The sequence below is a fragment of the Pristiophorus japonicus genome, chromosome 6 (genome assembly GCF_044704955.1).
Source record: "Pristiophorus japonicus isolate sPriJap1 chromosome 6, sPriJap1.hap1, whole genome shotgun sequence".
Lineage (NCBI taxonomy): Eukaryota > Metazoa > Chordata > Chondrichthyes > Pristiophoridae > Pristiophorus > Pristiophorus japonicus.
The window spans coordinates 223,379,244-223,391,477 of NC_091982.1; the positions used below are offsets into that span (position 1 = coordinate 223,379,244).

General features: G+C 48.6%; 1 protein-coding gene across 1 annotated transcript in view; it reads left to right on the forward strand.

Annotated features, from left to right (window-relative positions):
* Positions 1-3,214, forward strand: part of LOC139265390 (integral membrane protein 2C-like) — an 88,885-nt gene extending 85,671 nt beyond the window's left edge. Inside the window, exon 6 of the mRNA XM_070882378.1 lies at positions 2,686-3,214. Within this exon, the coding sequence (XP_070738479.1) occupies positions 2,686-2,777 (92 nt within the window). The 3' untranslated portion in view covers positions 2,778-3,214. The remainder of the gene's footprint in view (positions 1-2,685) is intronic.
* Positions 3,215-12,234: the final 9,020 nt, after the last annotated feature.

Below are 12,234 nucleotides of genomic sequence, written 5' to 3' on the forward strand. Positions count from 1 at the left end.
GCGCCTCTCTCTCTCTCCCCCCCCCCCCTCCAGCCTCTCTCGCTCCCCCCCCTCCCCCACAGCTTCCCTCTCTCTCTCTCCCCCAGCCTCTCTCTCTCTTCCCCCCAGCCTCTCTCTCTCTCCCGCAGCCTCTCTCTCTCTCTTCCCCCCCCCCTCCAGCCTCTCTCTCTCCCCCAGCCTCTCCCTCTCTCCCCCAGCCTCTCCCTCTCTCCCCCAGCCTCTCCCTCTCTCCCCCAGCCTCTCCCTCTCTCCCCCAGCCTCTCTCTCTCTCCCCCAGCCTCTCTCTCTCTCCCCCAGCCTCTCTCTCTCTCCCCCAGCCTCTCTCTCTCTCTCCCCCAGCCTCTCTCTCTCGCTCCCCCAGCCTCTCTCTCTCGCTCCCCCAGCCTCTCTCTCTCTCTCTCTCTCCCCCAGCCTCTCTCTCTCCCCCAGCCTCTCTCTCTCTCTCTCTCTCCCCCAGCCTCTCTCTCTCTCCCCCAGCCTCTCTCTCTCTCCCCCAGCCTCTCTCTCTCTCCCCCAGCCTCTCTCTCTCTCCCCCAGCCTCTCTCTCTCTCCCCCAGCCTCTCTCTCTCTCTCTCTCCCCCAGCCTCTCTCTCTCTCCCCCCCAGCCTCTCTCTCTCCCCCAGCCTCTCTCTCTCCCCCAGCCTCTCTCTCTCTCTCTCTCTCTCTCTCTCTCTCTCTCTCTCTCTCTCTCTCTCCCCCCAGCCTCTCTCTCTCCACCAGCCTCTCTCTGTCTCTCTCTCTCTCCCCCCTCCAGTCCCTCTCTCTCTCTTCCCCCCGCTCCCCCCCCGCCAGCCTCTCTCTGTCTTTCCCCCACCCCGCCAGCCTCTCTCTCTCTCTTTCCCCCCCTCCCCCCCTCGCCAGCGCCTCTCTCTCTCTTCCCCCCCCCCCCAGCCTCTCTCTCTCTCCCCCCAGCCTCTCTCTCTCTCCCCCCAGCCTCTCTCTCTCTCCCCCCAGCCTCTCTCTCTCTCCCCCCAGCCTCCCTCTCTCTCTCCCCCTAGCCTCTCTCTCTCCCCCTAGCCTCTCTCTCTCCCCCTAGCCTCTCTCTCTCCCCCTAGCCTCTCTCTCTCCCCCTAGCCTCTCTCTCTCTCTCCCTAGCCTCTCTCTCTCTCCCTAGCCTCTCTCTCTCCTCCTAGCCTCTCTCTCTCCCCCTAGCCTCTCTCTCTCTCTCCCCTAGCCTCTCTCTCTCTCTCCCCCTAGCCTCTCTCTCTCTCTCTCCCCCTAGCCCCTCTCTCTCTCTCCCCCTAGCCTCTCTCTCTCTCTCCCCCTAGCCTCTCTCTCTCTCTCTCCCCCTAGCCTCTCTCTCTCTCTCCCCCTAGCCTCTCTCTCTCTCTCTCCCCCTAGCCTCTCTCTCTCTCTCCCCCTAGCCTCTCTCTCTCTCTCCCCCTAGCCTCTCTCTCTCTCTCCCCCTAGCCTCTCTCTCTCTCTCCCCCTAGCCTCTCTCTCTCTCTCCCCCTAGCCTCTCTCTCTCTCTCCCCCTAGCCTCTCTCTCTCTCTCTCTCCCTAGCCTCTCTCTCTCTCTCCCCCTAGCCTCTCTCTCTCTCTCCCCCTAGCCTCTCTCTCTCTCTCCCCCTAGCCTCTCTCTCTCTCTCCCCCTAGCCTCTCTCTCTCTCTCCCCCTAGCCTCTCTCTCTCTCTCCCCCTAGCCTCTCTCTCTCTCTCTCCCCCAGCCTCTCTCTCTCTCTCTCTCTCCCCTAGCCTCTCTCTCTCTCCCCCTAGCCTCTCTCTCTCCTCTCTCTCTCCCCCAGCCTCTCTCTCTCTCCCCCCAGCCTCTCTCTCTCTCCCCCAGCCTCTCTCTCTCTCCCCCAGCCTCTCTCTCTCCTCCCCCCAGCCTCTCTCTCTCTCCCCCCAGCCTCTCTCTCTCTCCCCCCAGCCTCTCTCTCTCTCCCCCCAGCCTCTCTCTCTCTCCCCCCAGCCTCTCTCTTCCTCTCTTCCTCTTCCACCCGCCCAGTGTGTGCCTCTCTCTTCCCCCCCCCAGTGTGTGTGTCTCTCTCTCTCTCCCCCAGTCTCTCTCTCTCTCTGTCTCTTCCATCCCCCTCTCGCCCCCCCCCCCGCCCCCTGCCGCATATCTGCCCGTCGACACTGCTCTTGACCCTCCCAGCCGCCATTCTCTTGAGCGGGGGAGAGAGTCGGGGCTGGGGCCTGAGCCGGGGGCGAGAGTCTGGGAGGGGGAAGTGAGTTGGCTCGAGGCCTGAGCAGGTGAAGAGAGTGGGGGCCTCAGGTCCTGCTTCTCGGCACCACATCTAGGGAATGATTCGGGGCTGGGAGGGGTGGGTGTCTCAGTACTTGACAGGGGAGCGGGGTTTGCAGACGCATGTCTGTCAAAAAAAGTGCAGTACAAATAAGTTACACTGTTCCATTATCGATGTGGACATAGGAATTTATAATACAAATATAAATATACAGAGAGAATGTAGAATTTTAAAGTGGGGACTGAATTATATCTGCTTCCTCTGATCTAATTATCCCCTGCCATCTAACCCTGCTTCACTCACCGACTGCACTTGACATTGATCACAGTGTACAATGATAGGAGAGAAAATATGAACGTATGAAAAAGACGAGTATAATGCTAAATTAATTTGTTGCAAAAAATAGTTAAGGTTGGAAACCTTCCTCTCTAAATTGAACCATGGACGGACATGTGCCTTTATAGAATGTACCACTAATGATTTCACTTCTGTTTCAGCCATTGAAAAGCGTGATGTCAAGAACTGCCAACGTATACGGCACTTTGTAAACATATTTGTGGTTGAAACATCCATCTGCGAAAAAGATTGAAGTAATACAGCCAATAGCTTACACTGTGTGTTATTCAAGGCACAGCTGCTTACTTGCACTCGAGGTCAATGATGTATTAGTTTCCTGCACTCTTGTTCACGTTTTTGTGATGATTCTGTAATGCTGCTATTGTGGTCACAGTTGCATTTTAACATTGCATTAGTTGCTTTTTACAGTCTAACAGACTTTATGCTGAATGAACAAATCAAAACATAAAGGAAAGCCTCTCCTCCGTCTTTAACACTGCATGGCTGAATCTGTTGAAAATTTCAATCGGGAGTATGTATTTCACAGCAGCAATAAAAAGTTTCAGTTAAAGGCAAAATAACAAAATTACTAATTCAACCAAAATGAGAGAAATTTACATCTGAGCCAAAAATGAGTGTTGTGTGTATTTAGGTTGTAAATGCAGCATAACAGTAAATAACATGCCTGAGAGAATAAAATTAATGAATCAAAAATGGTCTCAAATGTTTCTTCACATGTTCCTGTCCCTCTCACTATTTCTTCTGTGCAGATGTGGACTGTTTGTCAGACATGTTGTGGAAGCAATGCGCATTGTCACACGGTTGCAGAAATGTGTATGATCAGCCCCACTGTGCTGAACCCGTATGAGAATCACAGTGAGCACACAGCATGTTGATGTTTCAAACAACAGGCCCATCATTCAGGTTTCCTTCTGAAAAGTTCCTCATGCCCATACTCCAGCAGGAGATACATTCAAGCTGTGACTTACAATTAAGAGCCTTATATTCCAAAAGGCTGCATACACAAAATCTTTGCAACATAACTCACCTGCATGATTCATGGTTACTTACTGAAACAATGGCCTTCATGATGGTCACATACCTCCCAATAATGACCCCTCTACTTTGGGAAATGCAGCAGTGTGGTGACATTAGGCAGCTGTATTATGCAACATCCCCACTGACGCCTGGGAGTCCCTGGCCAAAGACTGCCCTAAGTGGAGGAAGTGCATCCGGGAGGGCGCTGAGCTCTTCGAGTCTCGTCGCCGAGAGCATGCAGAAATCAAGCGTAGGCAGCGGAAAGAGCATGCAGCAAACCAGTCCCACCCACCCCTTCCCGCAACGACTATTTGTCCTGTCTGTGACAGAGACTATGGTTCTCATATTGGACAGTACAGCCACCAAAGAACTCATGTTAAGAGTGAAAACAAGTCTTCCTCGATTCCGAGGGACTGCCTATGATGATGTTGATATTATGCTGATGTTGTTATTCAGTAGGAAAAAGGTGCATCAATCACTTGTTTGAGATATGTGTGGGTGGCACATTGGCTGAAACTGCAGATGACCTCTGTGCTTGCCTGAAAGGAGGTGGTGAGAAAAAGGTTGAAAGTGGAGGTGATCTTTTGGTACAGGTTGGTGGCAGATGTCCTCACACATCTGCAATTGGCTCAATGCTTGCCTGGAGCCTGTGGAGACAGTTGGAATGTCCATTACCAAATACAAGTGTCAGCACCTGCAGATATCCTTGTTGGCATGAGGCAGGTTGCAGGCACTACAGACCTGGTGCTTACTGATCTCCCTGGCATGCCTCTTTCATCTTGGACTATATTGTTGGTGCTTCAAAACCAATTCCCATCATGATTTGTAACTTGACATGCTGGCTATGCTGCTGTTTCCTTGTTCTTCGAGCTCCAGTGAACATCTTTTCTCACCTTTTCTTGTTCCTGAGGAAAACTTTCAAGTGAAGTAACAAACAAAATTGAGCTATTTGAAGTTACAAATAAACAGTTGAAGAGAGATTAAGCATAGGGGCAGCAGAGGGACTGTAAGTTGGGATGAAACTTGTCTCCGCCATGGAAAATTCTGATTGGGGAGTGGGGGGGGGGGGAGGGGGAGACGGGTGGGGTGTGTTCTTCCTGCATTTACACCCCCTCCTTCCTGGCATCAGTTTGGGAGCATGTTTCAGTAGGGGGGTTGGGAGGGTAGAGGGGCTCCTAAGCTCCCCCAGATATCCAGTCAGATACACTTTTATGGGCAGCAGGGAGTAGGTTTCTGTGCCACAAGTGAGTCCCACAAAGAGGATTTCAAATGGCAATCAATTTCCGACTGGTTACCATTTGACTTGGGCACAGAAGATAACAATGTAAAACTTGCTCAAATCTTCAGCCTGTGGCCGCCTCCTTTGGAATGGTAGAGCGCCACTTGTGCTGGGTCGGTATTGTGTAGTGCGAATACTGATATAGGTATTCTCCCCACCCCCTCTGTATGTTGATAACTCCATTCCCAGGATTTTAAATAGAGTCTTGGTGGAAACAAAGCTGCAGGTGGAAGTTCCCATTAACTGTTAGGAAAAAGAAGAAAAAGATTTACCCCTGCCCCCCCCCCCACCCCAAAATGCCAGGAAAATGTGAAGAAAAATTAATCATCCTTATAGTGGCAGGGCAAGTTGATAAGGTGGTTTAAAAAGCATATGGGTTACTTGGGTTTATAAATAGAGGAATCGAATCTAAAATCAAAGGGATCATGCTCGACCTTTATAAATCACTGGTTAGGCCTCAGCTGGAGTATTGTGGATAATTCTGTGTACCACACTTCAGGACAGATGTTAAGACATTAGAAAGGGTAGTGAGGAGGTTTACCAGGATGTTAGGGAAGGAGGACTTCTGTTATGAGGAGAGGTTGGAAAAGTTAGGACTGTTCTTCTTGAAACAGGGAAGATTAAGAGTGACCAAATAGAGGCTTTCAATATGATGAGAGGTTTTGATAGAGTAGATAGAGAAAAACTATTTCCTCTGGTGAGTGGGTCAATAACTAGAGGTCATAGATTCAAAATCATTGATGGGATACGAGGAGAATTTTTTTCACTGAGACTTGTCGGGATCTGGAACGCTCGACCTGAAAAGGTGGTAGAAGCTGATTTCATAAATAATGTTAAAAAGGAGTTGGGCAGGTACTTGAGTGTTATGTATGCAATAAAGATTCAAACTGAGTACTGTTTAACTAAGCATGGTACGACCTTGGCTCTGCTTTATTTAGTCCCAAAGTGCTTGACTCACAAGAGCTGGCCTTTTATACCAGAGCAGCACCATGTGCTGCTTAGTGGCCTCCAACAATGACACCATCTGGTGGCTACAAACAGAATGTACATACATGACAATACCCTCCTCTGAGATCTTATCAGTCTTTCACAGCTTGAGACGGTCCAGTGCTTTACGCTCCCAGGTTGACCGTCTCAGTTCAATTCCGACCTTGAGTGAATGTGCGGAGTCTGTTGTGGCTGGATGGCTGACTTGTTGGGAGTGACAGTGGCCATGTCAGGAATTGCAAGTCCATTTTTATGGAACAAGTTCGTGATGGAAATTCCGGGTTCACTGATGATCCTTGAGTCCACTGAAGACTGCTGGTAGGTTGGTTGGTCACGACGGTTTCTTCGTCCGACTGCTCTGGCTCGTCTGTGTGCCTCAGCTTTGTTTGATCCATGTGTTTCCTGCAAGTTTGTCAATTCTTGAGCTTAATAACAAATACTCTGTTGCCCTCCTTGGCCATGACTGTACCAGCGATCCATTTGGGACCCTGACCATAATTCAACACATATACAGGATCATTAACAGAAATCTCGCGTGCCACAGTTGTGCAATCGTGGTACCCTTGTTGACTCTGTCTTCTGTATTCAACATGATTACTTAAATCCAGGTGTACAAGCGATAACTTGGTCTTAAGACCTCTTTTCATCATGAGTTCAGCAGGCGAGACTCCTGTGAGTGTGTGTGGTCTTGTCCTGTAACTCAGCAGTATGCAAGACAAGCGGGTCTGCAGTGACCCTTGGGTGACTCTCCTCATGCTTTGCTTGATCATTTGCACTGCACGTTCTGCTTGCCTGTTGGACGCAAGCTTGAACGGTGCTGACCTTGCATGTTTTATGCCATTAAGTTTTACAAACTCCTGAAACTCCTGACTGGTGAAGCACGGCCCATTGTCGCTCACCACTATGTCGGGCAGACCATGTGTCGCGAACATGACATTGCGATTCTCTATGGTTGCTGTGGACGTACTGGATGACATGATTATGCATTCTATCCACTTCGAATAAGCATCCACCACCACTAAAAACATCTTGCCCAGGAAGGGACCTGCAAAATCTACATGAATCCTGGACCAAGGTTTGGATGGCCATGACCACAGACTCAGTAGCGATTTTGCTGGTGCTTTGTTGAGCTGCATGCAGATATTGCACTGATGCACGCATGCTTGCAGCTCAGAATCAATTCCTGACCACAATACGTGGGACCTGGCGATGGCCTTGATCATCACTATACCAGGATGTGTGCTGTGTAACTCATATGAAAACTTCTCTCTCCCTTTCGTAGACACTACAACACGATTGTCCCACAATATGCAAGCTGCTTGAATAGACAGTTCGTCCTTGCGACAAATATACGGTTTGGCCTCCTTGCACATTTGCTTAGGTATGGCAGACCAATCCTCTTTGAGGATGCAACCTTTTACCACCGATAATATCGGGTCCTGGCTGGTCTTGGTCTTGTTGAGCTGTGACAGGAGTGCCTTCACTCTCAAAAGCATCCATGATTAACATTAAATCTTCTGGTTTTGGCATTTCCACCTCCGGTGTGGGCAACGGCAACCGGCTCAAAGAATCGGCACAATTCTCTGTGCCGGGTCTGTGGTGAATGACATAACCATAGGCAGATAATGTCAACGCCCACCTTTGGATGCGAGATGAAGCATTGGTATTGATACCTTTGCTCTCAGAAAATAACTAAATGAGCGGCTTGTGATCGGTCTCTAATTCGATCCTCAGACCGAACAGGTATTGATGCATCTTTTTAACACCGTACACACACGCTAAAGCTGCTTTTTCTACCATACTGTAGGCTGTTTCTACTTTAGACAAACTTTTGGATGCATTTGCGACATTTAGAAGTTTCCCCGACTCATTGGCTTCTTGTAACACGCAATCAATTCTATATGACGATGCGTTACAGGCCAAAACTAAATGTTTACATAGGTCATAATGTACCAGCAGCTTGTTTGAGCAAAGCAGATTGGTGGCTTTCTCGAAAGCTCTGTCTTGCAATGCGCCCCACACCAAGTTGTTGACTTTTCTCAATAGCATATGCAGTGGTTCAAGTAAGGTGCTCAATTTAGGTAGAAAGTTACCAAAGTAGTTGTGTAGATCCAGGAACAAATGCAGCTCTGTCACGTTCTGTGGCTTGGGTGCATTCTTGATGGCTTTGGTTTTATGTCAGTAGGTCTGATGCCGTCAGCGGTGATTTTCCTCCTGAGGAATTCGACCTCCGGTGCCATGAAGATGCACTTCGAGCGTTTAAGTCCGAGTCCCACTCTGTCCAAACGCAGTAGAACCTCTTCCAGGTTGTTCAGATGTTTCTTGGAGTCACGACCGGTGATCAGGATGTCAAAGGGCTTAATTAGGAGGGAGAAAATAGAGTACGAAAGAAAGCTTGCAGGGAACATAAAAACTGACTGCAAAAGCTTCTATAGATATGAGAAGAGAAAAAGATTAGTGAAGACCAATGTAAGTCCTTTGCAGTCAGAATCAGGTGAATTTATAATGGGGAACAAAGAATTGGCAGACCAATTGAACAAATACTTTGGATCTGTCTTCACTAATGAAGACACAAATAACCTGGAAATACTAGGGGTTTGAGGGTCTAGCGAAAAGGAGGAACTGGAGGAAATCCTTATTAGTCAGGAAATGGTGTTAGGGAAATTGATGGGATTGAAGGCCGATAAATCCCCAGGGCTGCACCCTAGAGTACTTGAGGAAGTAGCCCGAGAAATAGTGGATGCATTGGTGATCATTTTCCAACATCCTATCGACTCTGAATCAGTTCCTATGGATTGGAGGGTAGCTAATGTAACACCACTCTTTTAAAAAGGAGGGAGAGAGAAAACACGGAATTAGCCTGACATCGGTGGTGGGAAAAATGTTGGAATCAATTATTAAAGATGAAATAGCAGTGCATTTGGAAAGCAATGACATGATCGGTCCTAGTCAGCATGGATTATGAAAGGGAAATCATGCTTGACAAATCAGAATTTTTTGAAGATGTAACTAGTAGAGTGGACAGGGAGAACCAGTGGATGTGGTGTATTTGGACTTTCAAAAGACTTTTGACAAGGTCCCACACAAGAGATTAGTGTGCAAAATTAAAGCACATGGTATTGGGGGTAATGTACTGACATGGCTAGAGAACTGGTTGGCAGACAGGAAGCAGAGAGTCAGAATAAATGGGTCCTTTTCAGAATGGCAGGCAGTGACTATTGGGTGCCACACGGTTCAGTTCTGGGACCCCAGCTATTTACAAAATACATCAATGATTTAGATGAAGGAATTGAATGTAATATCTCCAAGTTTGCAGATGACATTAAACTGGGTGGCGGTGTGAGCTGTGAGGAGGATGCTAAGAGGCTGCAGGGTGACTTGGACAAGTTAGGTGAGTGGGCAAATGCATGGCAGATGCACTATAATGTGGATAAATGTGAGGTTATCCACTTTGGTGGCAAAAACAGGAAGACAGAATATTATCTGAATGGTGACAGATTAGGAAAAGGGGAGGTGCAACGAGACCTGGGTATCATGGTATATCAGTCATTGAAGTTTGGCATGCAGGTACAGCAGGCGGTGAAGAAGGCAAATGGCATGTTGGCCTTCATAGCTGGAGGATTTGTGTATAGGAGCAGGGAGGTCTTACTGCAGTTGTACAGAGCCTTGGTGAGGCCACACCTGGAATATTGTGTTCAGTTTTGGTCTCCTAAGCTGAGGAAGGACGATCTTGCTATTGAGGGAGTACAGCGAAGGTTCACCAGATTGATTCCTGGGATGGCAGGACTGACATGAGGAGAAACTGGATCAACTGGGCTTGTATTTACTGGAGTTTAGAAGAATGAGAGGGGATCTCATAGAAACATATAAAGTTCTGACGGGATTGGACAGGTTAGAGGCAGGAAGTATGTTCCCGTGGCTGGGGAGTTCCAGAACCAAGGGTCACAGTCTAAGAATAAGAGATAAGCCATTTAGGACCGAGATGAGGAGAAACTTCTTCACTCAGAGAGTGGTTAACCTGTGGAATTCTCTGCCGCAGAAAGTTGTTGAGGCCAGTTCGTTAGATATGGCCCTTACGGCCAAAGGGATCAAGGGATATGGAGAGAAAGCAGGAAAGGGGTATTAAGGTTGAATGATCAGCCATGATCTTATTGAATGGCCATGGAGGCTCGAAGGGCTGAATGGCCTACTCCTGCACCTAATTTCTATGTTTCTATCTTGGAACATGACGGTTCTGGGAACGGACTTCAGTAGACTTTCCATATTCCTCTGGAATATTGCTGCAGCTGAGCCGAGCAGTCCAAACAGGCATCGGTGGTAAATAAACAGTCCTTTGTGTGTGTTAATGCACGCAAGAGTCTTCGACGTCTCGACCAACTCCTGCGTCACATAGGCTGACGTCAAGTCCAGTTTTGTGAACGACATCCCTCCGGCTAGCGTCGCAAACAAGTCATCAGCCTTCGGTAACGGGAACTGATCTTGTTTTGAAACCCTGTCGATCGTAGCCTTGTATTCTCCACAGATTCTGACTGTGCCATCACTTTTCAGCACAGGAACAGTGGGCTGGCCCATTCATTAAATTCAACCGGTGATATGATCCCTTCACGCTGGAGTGTATCCAGTTCAATTTCGACCTTCTCCCTCATCATATACGGCATTGCCCCAGCTTTATGATGGATGGGTCTTGCATCTGAGTCCACGTGGATCTACACCTTGGCTCCCGAGAAGTTGCTGATACCCGGTTCGAACAGAGGGGAACTTGCTCAATACTTAGGCACATGTATCTTCCTCCGACGACAACACCTTTATGTCATTCCAGTCGCATCTGATTTTCTCCAACCAGCTCCTGCCCAGCAGTGTTGGACCATTGCCTGGAACAATCCACAGCAGTAACTCCTGAACCACACCGTTATATGACACATTAATTTGAGCACTGCCAATCACCTTTATCAGTTCTTTGGTGTATGTGCGCAGCTTGGCATTAACAGGACTCAGCCTGGGCCACGCAGTCTTAGTATCCCACAGCTTATTAAATGCCCTGTCGTTCATGATCGATTGACTCGCCCCCGTGTCCAGTTCCATTGATACCGATATCCTGTTAAACTTCACATTAATCAAAATTAGTTTAATCTTGGTTATGAAAGAGTACAGTCCATTCACTTCCTCCTCTGGCATCTTGGATTGCGTATCCGGATCTGCGCTAGTCTGAGTCTCATCCTCCAAGTGGTGTGTCGCAGCTTGCTTGCTCATCTGCGGACACTTGCGCTGGAGATGCCCCACTCTCAGACAGCCTTTGCAACTATTTTTCTTAAATCGGCACTGCTGGTGCCGATGATTTCCCCCACAACACCAACACGGAGAAGTTGAACACATTCCCGTTGGTGGGCTTTGGGCAGCCATAGGTTTCGCGAATGCAGCTGGATAGGTCCTGCCATGTGCCGCTCTGCTGAATGCCGAATCAATCGCATTTACAATACTTGCCGAGGTTTGGTTCTTCACCGACATTTGCTTTAAACTCCTGTCCATCGTCATACATGATTGAGCAATCTGGATGGCCCTTTTTAAATCCAACTCCTCCACCTCCACCGATAACAAAAAAGTCCCGCAGCATGTCTGCCAACCCCGTCCCGAATTTGTACGGTCCCGCTAGACGTCTCAGGTCGTCAACGAATTCCGCCGCACTCTGGCCCTCCGATCGAACGTGTGGAGAAAACCTGTATCTCGAGATGATGATGCCGTCATCTGGCTTGACGTGCTCCCATACTAATGTACACAACTCCTCGTACGTTATCTCTGTTGGATGACTAGGCATGAGTAGATTCTTTATCAGACCGTAGATCTTTGAACTGCACACAGTGAGGAACACAGCCCGGTGCCGATCTGCATTGTCACAGAAACGTAGAAACATAGAAAATAGGTGCAGGAGTAGGCCATTCGGCCCTTTGAGCCTGCACCGCCATTCAATGAGTTCATGGCTGAACATGCAACTTCAGTACCCCATTCCTGCTTTCTCGCCATACTCCTTGATCCCTCGAGTACTAAGGACTACATCTAACTCCTTTTTGAATATATTTAGTGAATTGGCCTCAACAACTTTCTGTGGTAGAGAATTCCACAGGTTCACCACTCTCTGGGTGAAGAAGTTTCTCCTCATCTCGGTCCTAAATGGCTTACCCCTTATCCTTAGATTGTGACCCCTGGTTCTGGACTTCCCCAACTATGGGAACATTCTTCCTGCATCTAACCTGTCTAAACCCGTCAGAATTTTAAACGGTTCGATGAGATCCCCTCATATTCTTCTGAACTCCAGTGAATACAAGCCCAGTTGATCCAGTCTTTCTTGACAGATCAGTCCCACCATCCCGGGAATCAGTCTGGTGAACCTTCGCTGCACTCCCTCAATAGC